The sequence below is a fragment of the Gossypium hirsutum genome, chromosome D06 (genome assembly GCF_007990345.1).
Source record: "Gossypium hirsutum isolate 1008001.06 chromosome D06, Gossypium_hirsutum_v2.1, whole genome shotgun sequence".
Lineage (NCBI taxonomy): Eukaryota > Viridiplantae > Streptophyta > Magnoliopsida > Malvales > Malvaceae > Gossypium > Gossypium hirsutum.
In genome coordinates this window covers 56,640,013-56,657,753 of record NC_053442.1, presented here as the reverse complement: position 1 = coordinate 56,657,753, position 17,741 = coordinate 56,640,013, and the positions used below count along the sequence as shown (strand labels likewise).

The following is a 17,741-nucleotide window of genomic DNA, read 5'->3' as shown; positions in this document are numbered from 1 at the left end:
AAAGAAATTAATTAAAATATAAAAGAAATAAAGGAAGAATTCATCTCAAAATTAATATTATAATTAGATTAAAATTTAAATAATTAACATCCATTCATAAAATTCATTAAAAATGAAACAAAAATTAAAACAAAAATATAATTATCATTGATAACAATTTTTTTTAAAGATAAACATACAACTAATAATACCTTAGCTTAATGGCAATGTAAATTATGTGTGAGTTTTTAGTTTATATTTATTCTAATTTATGTCCCACACGTATAGATATATTCTGGTATAGGCCTGAATATATCTTGGTTACTAATTTGATTGTGTAGCTTCGAGAAAAAAAATTTACACATATTAATTGAAAAATACATTATATTTAACATATAATTATGTTCGAATATAATGCAATTTCTAATTTATTTTAATAATAATTAATTATATTGTTAGTATTTTAATTGAAAATATTGAATATAGATATTAAAGATAACAAAATAACAAAATAATAAGTAATCAATAAAGGGTAAAGTAGTCATTTTTATTTAAAATTCATTTAATAAATAAGTCTTAGGGGGTTAGTGGATTTTTTTTTATCAAACCTTAGAGGGAGCTGGTATTTTTCAAACCATAGCAATATACTTTTCCTTTAAAATAATTAAACATATAAATACACCTATAACACATTTGACATAAACAAATTACTATAAAAATATATAAAAATAATATTTAGGTTTAAACTCACACCCAAATGATCTTAAACCCTTTAATTTTTAAAAATATAAAATTATTAAAAATAAATAAACTTACAATAAAATTTGTTAAATTAAAAAAATAATTAATAATAATAATTAGATTTAAAATTTATTTTAAAACTTGAAATTTTCAAAATCCAATATTAATTAAAAAAAACATGAGAACTTTTTGTTCTTTCTTCTTTGCACAATTCTTTTAAAACTCAAACAATAAATAATTATTTTTGCTTATACTATATTGTCAATGAAGCTCAAGATTTTTAGAATCGAAATGGTAGGTAAACCAGTCAGATCATCGGTAACCAATTCGACCACCAGTTTGATTGATTTGACTAATTCATGAGTCAATTGATTTGACCCTTTATTTCGAATTGATACTCCCAATTAATTTTTGATCCAATTAGTTTAACAGGCTGGTCCAATTTTTTCCTATAGGGTTCATAGAAATTAAATCTAATTGAGCCTAGTTGTTTACATGTATGATATCAATATAGTATATATTTGTACAATAGTTAGATCACAATGATTTGCAATTTTGGTCTCAAATAGTATAAAGATTTCTTCATATTATTTAAAAGAGTTCATGCTTTAGATTCTTTTAAAATTTGAAAGATAATATTATTGTTATTGTTTACATTATAATATCCATGTCTATATAAAGTTTATAAAAAAAATTCAAAAATAGATTTTTAACAAAAATAAAAAATAAAAAAATGGTTTAATTGGTTCTTGGGGTCAATTGGTATAATGTCTTTCTTCGAACAGATACCTCGACCGATTTCTAATTTGATTGGCCAGTTCGATCCAGTTCAAACAACAATATTCAAGTCCTCCTAAATAATTATTTAAAAAAATATATTTTTAAAATTTACAATTAGTTGAAATCTAAATTTAAATTTGAATCATTTAAATAATTCAAAATATTAAATGTGAATTCCCAAAGAATTTGAAAACCCATAAAATTTTAAAATCCAAATTTTAATTTCCAAAGGCTGCCTAACTAAATTCGTCTCCAGCTAACAACTTAGTTAAAGCTAGTATAGACTAGATAGGATAGATGTTAACCGTCCATGTGTTTATTCTCGGAACCTTCCAACTAAAGGGTTAAAAACTTGAAATAGGGTGCGAGGTAAAAGCATAGGCTCCAATTGTAGCAAAGTATTATATAATATTTTATTTTTATTTTGAAAATGGGACAAACATTCTAAATTATTCTTTAAATTTTAAAATATTTCAATTAAGTTTTTTTTAGCCAGTTTAAATTTGATGTAGACTATATTCAAAACAGGTGTGTATTTATTAGTTTCAAATTTGAGATGGAATTTAATAAAAAAAACTAAATAATTAAAGGGATAATATATAATTTAGCCCTTGAACTTTGTTGATTTGTACTTATTAGCTAGTTTTAATTTTGTTCAGGCATCAAAGATAAATTATAACAAACATGTAGGGGGGATTAGATGGCCAGGGGTAGTATTGTAACATTCTAAGAAATAAACAGAATATTTTATAATTAAAAAACTAAAATATCAATTGAGAAGGTTTGATGCAATTAAGGTAAGAAATAATGAGAGAATAAAATTCCAAAGAGAGGAAAAGAAAAAGGTGAACAACGACGAAAATCATAAATTGTGTTTGGGAATGTAAGGAAGGGTGTTTAGTTGCATCGTAGGCAGTGAAATCCGTTAGCGCTTGGTCCTTGCTGCCGGAGACATATGTCCCTGTTCTTCCTTGCATTTGGTCACGACAAAAGCCCTCTCTCTTCACTTTTCTTATTCCTTTTCCCCATCTCAGTGCTAATTACTAATTACTCCTTAATCATTATTTTTAACACCAACAAATCCCCGTCCCTGGTTTTGGAACATCCCTCAAAATGCGTACATTTGGTGCTTACTATAGAACCATTATTGTCCAAATGATTGAGCTCAAGGAATGTTGTTTCAAACTTCTTTGTAAGCATTCAAAATTCCAAGCGAGATTAAAAGATGTTTGTTGAATTTTTACATCAAAAGACTTGAAAGGAAAAAGGCTATACAAATCCTATGGCCCTGATCTCAGTCATTGTATACCCAAACCATTGAAAGGAAATCTTGCAACTAAAAAGAGCAAATATATCATGGAAATCATCAATATGGGACCTACCGATTACCATTTTAACCCCGAGATTTCATTTCAATTTAAATTTAAATTTAAATAAATATATAAAAAAAAAAAGAAAAGCGGAAAAGACAAAACAAAGAAGCGTCAGGTAAAGCAAGGAAGGGATGTTCGGTCTTAGGACTGTACCTGTCTGAAGCATCAACAAAAGCCGCGCCAGATTGCGTGTATCTCGTCCTTCTCTTTCTCTTTACACGCTACCCAATAAAACTCATTTTTATCAAATGACCATCTTACCCTCTCCCTTTCCCCATTGCCTTCAACCTTCCCATTTTCTTCGTTCTGTCTTTCATTTTCACAACCCAAAGAACTGAGAAAGGATTAGGTAAAATTTTGTGAAAGGAAATTAGAAACCAAAAACTAATAATAATAATAATGTCGAGATCGTCTTCTGCGTCGGCGACGGCGCCGTTTCCAGCTATCAAACCGGAGGATTACAAGCATAGCCCTGTTCACTACGCTGTCGTTTTGCGTGATCATACTACTTTGAATCGACTGGTTTCCACGCTGCCAAAGCTGGCTGATCCTGCTCAGATCCACACCGAGTGCGACTCACTCAGTCAAGAGCGTGTAGCTGACCAAATTTCCGCCGTTCTCGACCGCCGAGATGTCCCTTTCCGTGAAACTCCTCTCCACCTCGCGGTCCGCCTTAACGACGTCGTTGCTGCTAGAACTCTCGGTATTGCTGGTGCTGACGTGTCGCTCCAGAACGCTGCGGGATGGAATCCTCTCCAAGAAGCACTCTGTCGCCGAAGCTCCGACATTGCGTTGGTTCTTTTGAAACTCCACCACCGCTCCGCCTGGTGCAAGTGGCGCCGCCGTTTACCTCGCGTAATTGCCGTCCTCCGCCGAATGCGTGACTTCTACATGGAAATCTCCTTTCACTTCGAAAGCTCCGTAATTCCGTTCGTCGGAAAAATCGCTCCTTCCGATACCTACAAGATCTGGAAACGCGACGGTAATCTCCGAGCTGATACTTCATTAGCAGGCTTCGACGGCTTGAAAATCCAACGCGCCGATCAAAGCTTCCTCTTCCTCGGCGATGGCGATCACCTCCACAACATCCCTTGCGGCTCATTGCTAGTCCTCAACCGCGAAGATCGCAAAATCTTCGACGCATTCGAAAATGCCGGAGCTCTGATGAGCGAATCCGACATTGCGGGTTTTTGTTCCCAAACGAGTGTGTACCGACCTGGAATGGACGTAACCAGAGCGGAACTCGTCGGAAGAACTAACTGGAGGCGCCAAGAGAAAACAGAGAGCGTCGGTGAATGGAAAGCCAGAGTTTACGAAGTACATAACGTGATATTCAGCTTTAGGTCACGAAAAGTTGCGGATTCCGAAAACGATGTCGCCGGAAGTGAACAAGTGTTACCCTTAGAGCTCGACGAAGACGATGACGGTTTCTTAGTTTGCAAAAATCCCAATTTCGCAATGCCTGATAGAAGAAGACACAGTAGCTTCGTGAGAGAAGACAGAGAGTGGATTTCGGTAGGGAGGAAGAGCGTTGACGTTTTCCCTTCTTCAGCCGCGACGATGCCTCCTAGAAGATCGACGTCTTTTGCAACGGCGAAAACGGTGGTGCCGCCTCCACAAACAAAGGAGAAAGAGTACGTTCGAAGTTTACGACCGTCAGTTTGGTTAACGGAACAATTCCCATTAAAGACCGAAGAATTGCTACCTTTACTTGATATTTTGGCTAACAAAGTGAAAGCTGTTCGAAGAATGCGAGAGCTGTTAACCACCAAATTCCCGCCGGGGACATTTCCGGTTAAGGTAAGACGGCGAATTATTAAATCTATAAATATCTGTTTTTTTTTGTTGTTTAAGAACTGTGGGGTCCACGTAGATACCTGTCTCCTTAGGAGGGTGTCTGGTTTGGGTCTTTTGATGCGTTGGATGATGATAGCCTGACCAATGGACAAAGGGAAAGCAAGTGTGTTCAAGTTTTTCAGCTTTGCTTTGGTCTCTGATTAGTGGAGAAGCTTTTCTATTTGTGGGGGAAAACCCTGTCTTTGGTCGGCTGCAATGACATGGAACTTGTCCCAATGGGTGTGTTTTAGATCCAACGGTGATCTCCCTTTTAAAAAACCCACATCATCCGAGGTTTGCTTTTTCTTTGTCATTTTATCATATTCTTGTCAGAGGCAATGTTACGTTTTACTTTTACGCCATCGGACAAGCCAAGGGAATCATATGTGGACCAACTGTTGAACTGTCATTTCTCTTTTGATATGTGATTTTCGGACGAGGTTGGTATTGAATTGTTGTTGGTGGGGTTTCGCAGGTTGCGATCCCGGTAGTCCCGACGGTGAGGGTGGTGATAACGTTCACGAAATTCGTCGAGCTCCAATCGACCGAGCAATTCTTCACTCCACTCTCAAGTCCTAGATATTTTTCCAATGGAAGAGGCCAAACAGAGGATGATGAAAATTCGGATAAACATAATTCGTCATTACCGTCGACATCGTGGTCATCGTCCACCTCGGCATGGCTGAGGCGAAGCAATAGTCAATCGGTGTCGGCTAACAAGCAACAACAGCAACAACGGAGTTCCTCAATGGCGCAGCAAGCCGATCCTTTTGCCATTCCTAGTGGATATACATGGACCAGTGTCGACGATAAGTCCGGCAAATTGAAGAAATCAAAGTCCACAAGGAAATCAAAGTGAAAAACAAAAAATTATTCAAAATACAGATAATTTGGTCAAATGGAAATTCCGCAATGTTAAATATTTTGATTTCCTTGCAACCTGCAAAAATTTTGCTGTTGAAAATCAATGGTAGGCAATTTGGTTGATTAAAAATGTTGTTCAACACAATTTTGGAGCTTTTTTATTTCTTATTTTTATACTTCAGATATTACCGTATTTCAATGTTCACGAGTATGAGGAATAGGGGGGCATATTGGGATCGAAGAGAGGCCATCTTACAAGTGGTCCTCTGTATTTTACGGTTTTAAAGGTGCTGCTCATTATCATTCATCTTTTGCTTTTATCAAAATTTCGGAAGCACATGCCCTTGTCTATCATCATCATCACCAGCCAGTAGTACTAGCTTTTATCAAACCCTTCATCACCATCATCATCCTGGGTGCCTTTACAAATTATACTATCTTATTTGGATAATATCTTTTACACACGGGACGCACAAGTATAGTTCAAACTTTGAAAATAATATTATTAGAAGAAGCAGTTTTTAATCCCAAACATGAATATTAAAATAAAAAAAAGAATAAAAAATTATAGTGATAATATTTTAAAACATAATTTATATAAAAATATAAAATATAAAAATACCTTCATATTAATATTCATTAGGCTATAAAATACTTGATCAAAAGCTTAACTGGTAACTAGATTATGGTCACCCATAGTGAGTGAAAAACATAATTTTATAACAAATATATTTATAAAAATTAATATAAAACATAAATGGGCTTTGGTTGAAATACTAAAGTACATAAATTTAAAATTATAGTATCTTAAGTTTAAAATTGCATTTTTTTTTAAATTTTTTATATAAAAAATTAATATAAAACATAAATGGGCTTTGGTTGAGTTTATTCTTTTTGACTCGTTACATAAATTCAATTAAAAACTTACAACGTAATATAAATATAGAAAAATATATACGTAATTAATAATTAAAACTCTAATTAATTAGATATTTTAGCTGCTAAGGCCCAAATAGCTTTGGGTTTCTAACCATTTATGCTGTATTTCAAGCCCAAATAATTTTTTTCCCTTCAATTTTGAAACCTAAAAGTCCAAAAACAGTTTCACTTTCATCTTTATACCATTTTATTAAGAAAGGCCCATTTTCTATTTTATTTATGGAAATAGGTCACTTTATTTATAATTTAGCGAAATGGGTCAAAAATACAAAAACGCGTCCTTGAGGGAGCGCTTTCGCCCTGTAAGCAAGAAACGCGTTGACGTGGACGCGCTTTGCTGACATGGCAAAAGAGCTCCTTTAGGGACGAGTTTTAAATCGTGTTTTTAACTCCCAATGGTCACCCCAACGATCATTTAAAATTTTGTCCGTTGGGGGTCCAACGATAAAAAAAAACTATAAAACTCCCTCCTATTTTTTTCACACAAACATTTCATCCAAAATTCTCAAAAAAGCTCTCAAATTTTTCCCTAAATTTCTCAAAGCTCTGTTTAATTAATTATTTCCTTTAACTTTTTTTCTAAATTAGTATTATTTTTTTTACAATTTCTAAGATATTTGGTCGTGTTAGCAATGGTCCGACAATTAATTCGTCTTGATCATAAACATATCTCCGTCAAACAAATGAAAATGGTAAGGATTAATTTCAAAATTTGAATATTATTTAATTTTTTTTCATTTATGTAATTTTAATTAAATTTTATTTTATAATTTTTTATAACAGTCTACAGATCGGGTGCTACAATGTTATATTCGTAATATATTTGGTTCTCAATCACCATTGATAGAAAATTACTTGAGGGAAGCGGGTTTTTGGCACGTGGCCAATATAGGCTGGGGGTGCAAGTTGGACCCGAAACTCATTAGCGCGTTTATAAAGAGGTAGAGATCTGAGACGCATACATTCCATCTTCCATGAGGGGAGTGTACCACCACTTTGGAGGACGTGCAGTTACAATTAGGATTGCCGGTGGATGGGTCCGTACTCACCGGGTCCACTCAATCTATTGACGGGGTGGGACCATCAACAGCGCCCACACAATCACCGGGCCCAACGCCTCAAGCGACGACGCTCACACCATATCCCTTTCAGATTATGCCAAGTGCGTATTCTAGCCCTTATATATATCCTAACCCTTATATGTTTTCTTTTCCCAGTCCTATGCCAGGTTGGAATGCATGGTCCGATGCATCTTCTTTCCTGATAACTCTGATTCAACTGATGATATATAGGCTATTGTCGCAGGAGGGATCGCCCGAGGCACCGTCGAGGAGCTCACCTCATTTCCAATCCCCATCGCTTTATGGGATTCAAACACCTCCGCCCTGGGTGATGCAAACACCTCTGTATTCTTTATTCTATCAAGGTGGGTCATCCTCCCAACACCCACAACCCCCGCTAAAGCAATTACAACCCCCACTGGAAGCTAAACGAAGAAGGAATCTAGCGCATAACCGTCGCTACCCCCATGTGACACTGATTCCGACTACACATGCATTGATTTTTTAAATATATTTGTAAAAATTATTTTTATATTATTTCATTTAATAAAATAAAAGTTGTTTTGAATATTTTAATAGTCAATTATTTTTATATCTTGTCCTATTTAATAAAATAGAATTTCTTTTGAATAAGACAATAGAAATAATGCAAAATAGTTTCATTTAAGCAATTATCAACTATTTCGATTTGGGTATGTTCAAATTGAATGACTTGGGTTCCTACACCATCCGCACAACTTCTGTTGGTTTGTTCTTTCCCGAATATCCATATTATCACGTATTCTACTCAAGCAAGGTTGACCTTTTGGTTTGCGACGCAATTCTCTATTCGGTAACAATTTAAATGGAGCAAGCGATATAAACGACCACTTACGTTCATCTAGGATCGGTGGGAATACATGTCTCCACACGTTGTACATGTATTCTATTTTGTACACTTAGTCGATATAGCTCATGGGATCCAAATGGAGATTCTGACAAGCTGTAATTGCATGAGCGCATGGATAACGAAGTGCGTCAAACGTCCCATAGTAGCAAGTCTTATTTCTCAGGTGTACACGATATTGCCTACCGGTAATACATTGGTTTGGTTTTTCAAACTTCGTCACACGAAACCATAGGTTGTCGCGACCGTGACACACTGTTAATATAAGTTGATAGCGAAAATTATATACCACTCTTCCCTTCAGAATAAATTGAATAATACAAACGAAATTATATTAGTAGAGATTAAATACCCATGTTGGTCACTTGTCGTCGTTCAGTGGTAGACCGATATTGCCTGTAGTAGTTGGACACAACGTGTCTTAGACAATACCGATGGTGTGTGTGATCCCATAGGCTTCCCTGTCGCTCAATTGCGACTAGTATTCTCGTGCCCCGATCCGATATAATGCAGATATCAGGCTGGGGGCAGACATGCCTCTTCAACCTAGAAAGAAAAAAATCCTAATCGTTACCCGACTCCCTTAGTGTTATTGCAAACACAATTGGAAGGATTCTCACACCGCCATCCTGTGCCATAGCTAGCAATAGCCGATGGGTATATCTACCATACCGTTAATTTGTACCAATGACTTATACTACACAAATACGTCTCGGTATTGCTTAAAGCTCCAGAACAGACGCTTGAACACTTGGCATCCACGAAGCAAGCGATGTTGTAGTACGCAGGGCCCGTTTCAAGGTCTGTTACATAACTTGGGATTTACCTCTCCAGCACTTGACACCACTGCCACACCTCATTATATGAAGCGTTCCACCCACTATGCATATTTTTCAATGCCTTCTGCTTAGCTATCCAGGCCTTGCGGTAAGAACGCGTATACCTCAATTAGCTACGAGTATTGGCAATTAAGACCGACACAGAAGTCCTGGGATCCGCCTTCACCATCGGTAGTATTAAGCTAGCTATCATATCCATCTTGGGATGATATTGTGAAACACCTGTCAACGAAGTACGTTAAATAATGCAACATTAAGTAATAACAGTATTATTTAAAAACCCTAAACACCCAGTGATACTATATCGGCAACACAATTATGTGAACTTTTGTACTTCTTTATCTCCCACAACCCTATTTTTTCCTAACCAAAGCTATGATTTTTCATGAGCATGTACTGTTTTGCACTACACACTTGGCCTCGATCTTCTTGGATTTGGATTTAACCACGTGGTAGTTAACCCCGTTTATGATGCTATATTATTTTAATGCACCAAGAAAACTATCCTTACTGGAAAACTCATTACCAACTTCCAATTCACCCGAATCTAATGACGAACTTGTACGGTCACGCATTCTATTTGGTAGGTCTAGAAACTCCAACGCATCATCTCCCGATAGATCGACATTATGCATGTGGGTTGGAGGCGAGTACGCCGTGAATCACGGATCTTCTTCTTCTTTATCTGAACCCCCTTTACCGTCTTTAGGTTCAGTTGGAATAGGCTTCAGTTCAAAAAATAATGCAACTTCTGCACCATCGGGGCCAAGCTCTCGAGGTTGATCCACATCGAATTCATCATCCAACCCACCATCACCTGCAACGTACAAGGTCCCATCGCTGGTGGACGTCGTAAGGAGTACATCATCCCTTCTTGTGGATGTTTCGTAATATCCCCAATCAGAAGTGGATTGCCAACCACTAGAAGTTGATGTCATTCCCCAATACGTATTTCTAGCATCGGACATCGACCCACTGAGGTGAATGTCCTATCCACTAACCGAGTGTCGTGCATGGGTTATGTATTCCATACTGTCACCAAACACGGGCGCTTCCATGTTTTGTCTCCCACTAACGGAGTGTCGGGCAGGGGTTGTGTATTCCTCTCGAACAGTAGTAGATGTTGAAGGCGCAAATGCTTCATTTGGTGATGAAAATTATACATACAACTCAAGATAGGATGATCCACTAGTGAGATGAGTCTGCACCATCACCTCCAAGCTACAAGCACCTTTGATATCAAATGAGTCATATGTCATGGGATCAACCGAAGTACAAAATTGATACTTAATAGACGAAACACTCATTGGCGTCGTTTCAAAGATTTTACGCCTAATTCTTTTACGAAGTTCTGTCAAATTTATATTTTGGTTAAAAACCAGTCATGATGTGTTCTCTGATGAAAAATAACGTCGTTCTCGGTGCCACGGGCCTTATCATCATAGTAAATAACAACACTAATACGTTCACTCATATTCAATTTCTATTCTACTTAGCCTCTCTAATTTTTCTTACTGTAACTTATGCAACATGAGAATGAATTTTGGCTCATTTATAGCCTAAGGCCAAGCAAGAAATACTGTAGAAAAAGAGAGTCCATGTGGGAGCTTTTTTCAGTAATTTTGGTGACAGTGCATACTGCTTGAAGCATTTTTTGCACTATTTTTTCAAAACCGTATTCTCAAAATTATTTTTCCAGGAAAAAAAGAGCGTCCATGTGGGAGATTTTTTCAGTAATTTTGTTGACAGTGCATCCTGCTTGAAGCGTTTTTGACACTATTTTTTCAGAACCGTCTTTTCAAAATTATTTTTTCAGGAACTACTATAGAAAAAGAGCATCCACATGGGAGTTTTTTGTCAGTAATTCTGCTGAGAGTGCATACTGATTGAAGCATTTTTACATTATTTTTTCAAAACTGCCTTCTCAAAATTATTTTTTAGAAACTACTGTAGAAAAAGAGTGTCTACGTAGGAGCTTTTTTCAGTACTTTTGTTGACAGTGCATCTTGCTTGAAGCGTTTTTGTCACTATTTTTCAGAACCGTCTTCTCAAAATTAAAATTTCAGAAACTACTGTAGAAAAAGGAAACAAAATCCTTCTTGTTAATATAATTTTTTCAACACTCAACCCTAAACCCTAATTTAATTAATTTTTTTAAAACTCTAAACTTTAATTTAATTAATTTACTTAAAACCCTAAAACCTAATTTAATTAATTATTTTAAAAATTCTAAACCTTAATTTATTTTTTAAAATCCCTAAACCTTAAACAAATAAATTCCTAAATTATTTTAACAAAACCCTAACCCTAAACCACTAAAACCTTAAACCCATAAACCCTAGGCACTAAACATTCAAATAACCCTAACCTTAGAAAAACACGGGCTAAAACGCGTCCTTGAGGGAGTGCTTTTGCCATGTCAGGAAAGCGCATCCACGTTAGCATGTCTTTTGCTGACATTGCAAAAGTATTCCCTCAGGGACGCGTTTTATTGGAATTTCCCCTTAAAACACTCCTACGTGGATGCGTTTTTTATATTTTTGGCTCATTCCGGTAAATAATAAATAAAGTTGCCATTTTCGTAAATAAAGTAGGAAATGGGTTTTTCTTAGTAAAATGGTCTATCAGAACGAGCAAGAATGAAGAAGCGGTGTCTCCTTCTTCGGCTCCGACACCGTCAATTCTATCACTGGTTGTTGGTCCCACTACTAGCTCTCTCTCCTAAATTGTTGTTAATAACTGTATTGTCAAGACGTGACATTTTACTATTGAAATATGAGGTAATTAGGATAATATGTGAGTGCTTATTACGAAGGTGGTAGAGTAGTTTAGAGAGGATCATCATCCCAAGTGATTTTAATGATATATCTTATTTTTTCTTAGACTTACATGAACCACAAATTCTTGACTAAGACAATTAATCTGAACTAATCTAAAGATTTGCATGACTAGCATGAAACCAAAAGAAAGCCACATGTTTTTTAATAGCACTAATTGAATTTTTCCATAATGATCACCTTTCTAAGAAATATCAAAGATAAAAGAGATTATAAACCATTTTAGGTTCTTTATGAAAAAAATAAGCAAGAGATTAAACTTGAGAAAATGATACCCAATTTAGCATCACAATGTGATCTAGTGGAAAAGTATTACTTAGACCAGTGTTTAGGGTCCTTGACAAAAATGTTTTTTTCACTCACCCAAGAACCTAATGTTCCCTAGAACTTCATATGTTACCTTGCAACATCTCTAGAATGGCTTCCACAAGTCCCCCATTTGTGATCTTTCTTCCAATTGGCATACATATGCTTGGCATAGATCCTATGCTCTATGCTAGGGAATATAGGCGATATCTCCTCCAGCAAGCCTTACAAAGAACGAAAAAGAAAAAAAAAGTAAGCAACACATATTTAACACAAATAGACAAAAAAAAACTTAACATTAGATACAAACCTTTTGTATATCACTTATAACATTGAATTCTTTGTCATGTCCAAACCCAAGGTCAGTTTCTATATTTTTTAAAAATGTTAGCTTAGAATGATCAACTCAAGATTGACGATAGGGAGGTTGAATAGGCCTTTGAGAAATTGTGGTGGAAGCAACAAAATATGTGCAACAAATAACACAAGGATTTATAGTGGTTCGGTCCCAATGCCTACTCCATTACCTTAGCTTTCCACAACTAAGAATTTTCTCTAATTCATTAATTTGGAAACCTTTGAGGACAATGTTTAACCTTACAATCTCTCTTAAGACTTATACCTCAAAATCATAAGATAAAACTCTTTTAAGGTTTCTACCCAAACCTTAAGAATAAACCCTCTCAAAAGAGATAAAAATAAGTAAACAAAGAAAACAATCATCATAAGATCAAAATGTTTGGCAATTAAGCACAAATACAAAGAAGAACACTTGAGCTAAATGAATACAATGAAAGCTCACAAGTGCCTACAAGAAAAGGTATGAAAGAATTAAGCTCTAGGTTTTTTTGATTTATCTTTAAGCTTTGCACATTGCTCTTCTTGTTGCTAGACCTTTGGAATATAATATTTATACTCTCTAATTGATTTCCAACCGTTGTGGTTATTGTAGAAGCGAATGTAGCCGTTGGGATGAAATACCAGTTCATTAACTGCACTTGCAGCAACGAGTATCGATACCTACTAAAAGGGTATCAATATTTTTTATAATTAATGTAGATTTCAGTGACTATTGGAACAGGAATATCGATACCTTTAGGAAATATATCGATATCTTAAGAAAAGTATTGATACCTTAAAAAAGTATCAATACAAGATCGATACCTACTAGGGTTTGAAAGAAACAAAATGTCAATTTGGTATCGATTATCAAAGGAGTATCGATATCTTATAAAATATCGATACTTAGACAAAAAGTATCGATACTTTTTGTCCTAGAGCAATTCTAACTTGTTTGAAAATGGTTAAAATATATTTGAAAATGTTTGACTCAATTGAAACCATTTCAACTTGATTTTATCAAATTTCTCAACTTTACTTTTATTTAAAAACACTTTAATTTGTTATATCAAAACATATTATCCAATAAGGCTTAGTTTAACAAAAAACCAAATCCATGTCTCTTTGTTTTCTACCTCAAGAACAATACAAATTGTGCGAAATATTTGAGGTAACAACCATCTAAACATAACACAAATCTATAGTGTTTCCTAAAACCCTCTTTTAAGTGCCCAAATCACACAAAACCTTTTGAATTTGGGTTTATCAACAATACTTGGCTTTCAACCATAAGTTCAAAATGATCATTAGCGTCTTCCTAACTTAATATATAGTCATATAACCTACTAAATTCATATTAAACCTTACCCCTGATTTATTCTAGACACCACTTTTTTGCTCTCCAACAGATGTTTTTGTTCAGCTCTACCTTAAGCTCTTACTTAAAAAGCCTTTTCATATCATCTAATTTTAAATTAGGGATACACCTCACCTTGATAAGAAAATGTTTACCCATGAATTTATAATTTGTTATTTGGTTTTGAAAATTTATTGAACAATTATGCCCACTAACATAAGTCCTAATATTAAAGGCCCATCATTACCATCACTAGTGGTATAAATTAAGAAAGGACATTGAGCTACCTTACATCTAGGTTGAATCTTAAAATTCTCAATTCTTAAATACCTAAAATCAAACTTGGTAGCTATGCAAAAGTTGATAGTGCCTCCTTTAAAAGGAAAAAAACATTAATAAACAATGTGTAGTTCAAACTTGGGCATTAGACTAAAAGCATCAAACAAAAGTTTTTTACTTTTCTTACATAATGTTGCGACTATAATATTAGTCATATTATTTTTTTAGATTTTTTTATTAACTTCTGTTTCTTTCTTTAACCAAAATCTTGTAACTTGTATATATATGTGTGTGATATTCTCTTTTATAAATAATATAAGTTTTTCTTTTAATTTTTACTTTTGTTACATGATATCAAAGTTAAAGATGCAATTTAGAATTTTAGTTTCGTCAAATTTATCGTGAAACAGTGAGTTTTGAGGGTATTCTTGTGACCACTAAGAGGTGGTTTTTGGTTCTCATTGTTGGCCCAAGGAGGTGCGTGTCACCTTTTCCGGCCAACACTTGAAATCCAGTAGCAAAAATCCTTATGTGTGGCCCTTACGCGTCGCTGATTGTTCTAATGCCTTCACCGCACATCGACACATAGAGGCGCGTGACTACACGTCTCACACCAAACCTCCAGCCTCCTCCCACAAGGTCGACTCGATACTCTGACCATGACTCAGCCATTGATTTGCTAGTTTGCTTCTGTCTTGAAAGGGGTTTCTTTCTTGCCTCTTATTTTCATCGTTATTCATCACAGTTCACTATTTCCTAATTGTTTTGGGAAATTTGCTATATGGGTCATTTGAGTTTGTGGCAACTTGAATTTTAGGTTTTGAGAAATTTATTATGTGGGTCCTTTGAATTTGTGGTTGCTTGAATTTAATGTTATTATGTGGAGTTATTTGATTGAATTGATTATTCAATTATCTTCATGATGGGAGTTAGTAAAGTTTCTGCTAATGATATGATCCCAATGATGTCAAAAATTACAAAGCACAAGTTGAATGATTCTAATTATCTAGATTGGAGTAAAACAATTTGAATTTATTTACGAAGTATTGATAAAGATGATCGTTTGACAAATGAACCTCTTATCAATTATACCAAACAAGTGTGGCTGAGAGAAGATGCTCAATCCTTTCTGTAGATTTGAAATTCTATTGACATTGAGGTAATGAGTCAATGGAGTACCTGGATTTTTTATATTTTAGGTAAGGGAATATTTCTTGTATATACGAGGTATGCCAAGCATTCTATTATCTAGAGAAACAAGATAAGTCTCTCAATGAGAACAAATGGTTGTTATGAGTTTCTTCGTTGGTTTTTGATCATTTTGACTTTGAGACTTACAAATCACAAATTTTGTCTGGTTCAAAGATTCCATTTCTTCAAGGTCCTTTTACAAGAGTATTACACACTGAAAAGTCTTACTCAGTCTATATTAACAACATTGCTCTTATTTGTCATGGAAACAAGACAAGATGATCGTGTAATTATGATAATGAGTGGGGTGATGGTGGTCACAAATAAGAAAACTTGAGGAATATTTTGTTATTGTTGTCATGAACCAAACTATACAATGAGTTATTGTGTGAAGCTTTAAAATAAGGCTCGGAGAGCACAATAGACTAATGTTGCAACACTTAGTACCAAGACTATTTCACCATTTGAGCAAACTATTTCTATTACTGCTATCACTAAGTCAAATAAACCAAGTGTCTTCTTTCTTCATCATCAAAATGGGACATGATTCTAGTGTTACAGATCATATGACATGCAATTCAATTTCTTTTTCCATCTTTCAATCTCACACAACTTTATCTAAAGTCTCTAGTTGATGGATCAACTTCTTATGTTCTTGGGTCTGGAACTGTTAACTCGATCACATCCCTTCCTTTAACCTCGGTGTTATGTTTGCCTAATTTCTCATTTAACCTAATCTTTGCCAAAACTTACTTATTCCTTAAGCTGTTGTGTTTTATTTTTTCTAATCATTGTCTTTTTTAGGATCTTATGATGCTGCAAATGATTGGTAAAGGTCATGAATCTGAGGTGCCAATGTTCTTGATGCAGAAGTGCCAAAATTCATTACTCATGCCTTGCTTGATGAAAAGCATTTTGTTGTTAAAAAAGAGGGAGAAAAGAAAGGACGGTTGCTTATGCTGAAAGCTATTCTTGATGGGGAGATTATTGAAAGAGGGAGATTTTATTAGGAGATTTATGTGTTGCATTGAGAGAAGAAGTTTTCAGTTTTTTGTTTTCACTACAACAATTTTCTTATTAGTGGCATCTAAAATATTTTTATTTGGTGACACATATTTTGTCGTCATGACATTCGTCACATTAGGTGAGTCACTAAATGTTAAAGGTGATGTTTATTAGTATCTGTCACATATTGTCGACAATATGGTGACTGTAATGCATAATGTCATCGTATAATTATGATTTAGTGACAACTAATTTTGTCACATAATCATATAAGATTTCGTCATTAATCATTTGTATCGTCACCTGTAATTGAATAACATTCAACGTATAGGTGGCGAAAGCAATATCGTAAGAGTGTCAATAATGTAGTATATCATCACCTAATATAATAAAATAATAACATTAATGTCGATAATGTAAAATGTCACCATTTAATAGTGATCTAGTGACAGATAGTTTTGTCATCAAAAGATATATTTATATGTAATCTATTAGTCTAATTGTTGTTGGAAAAAAATCTGGGTTGAAAATTTTTTTTGTCACAATGGAAAAATAAAAATTTGAAAATCGAGCCCTGAACCCATAATTTCTGGCACTACTAGAAATCAGATCATTACATGGTCAATTATCACATATCATATGCATCCAAAGTATTGCATTTTCAAATGGCATTTCATATCAACCATTTTTATGCAAGTTCATGTTTTATAACCCTTAGTAACCAAACATGGACTTAGGACGGATACATGGATCATCCGACCATCACACCAATTTGGCACTCAGTGCCTCATTTGAACGACCGAAGTATAATTTGCTCCCAACACTCACAGCAACGTTTTAAGTAATATGCACCCAGCGCTCATCAGTATATAATCAAAGGATAATCTGTACACAATTTAATCCTATGACATGTCAACTATATTCAACTCCACCCGAGACAGTTAATAGTGTAACTAATGTTCCAATTACACATCATATACATGTTCATCTCAATTTAATTTTTGACATACTATACACTATCACATATGAACTGAGTCATGAGACAATAATATGCTTACCTCAATAGTTAGTTTGCAGTAATCATATATGTATATATGCATATGTATTTATGTATTGAACTTGAATCATA

At 34.7% G+C, this 17,741-nt stretch overlaps 1 protein-coding gene across 1 annotated transcript; it reads left to right on the top strand.

The window, feature by feature from the left end:
* Positions 1–2,304: 2,304 nt before the first annotated feature.
* Positions 2,305–5,878, top strand: LOC107901957 (ankyrin repeat domain-containing protein 13C). Its single transcript, XM_041095927.1, has 2 exons — positions 2,305–4,673; positions 5,185–5,878. Exons 1-2 carry the CDS (start codon positions 3,273–3,275, stop codon positions 5,566–5,568), a joined length of 1,785 nt encoding a protein of 594 aa, XP_040951861.1. The 5' UTR covers positions 2,305–3,272; the 3' UTR covers positions 5,569–5,878.
* The last annotated feature ends 11,863 nt before the right edge of the window (positions 5,879–17,741 follow it).

Coding starts and splice junctions, on each gene's coding strand:
- LOC107901957 (XM_041095927.1), top strand. CDS start 3,273: ATGTCGAGATCGTCTTCTGCGTCGGCGACGGCGCCGTTTCCAGCTATC. Junction 4,674..5,184: donor CGGGGACATTTCCGGTTAAG/GTAAGACGGCGA, acceptor GGGGTTTCGCAG/GTTGCGATCCCGGTAGTCCC.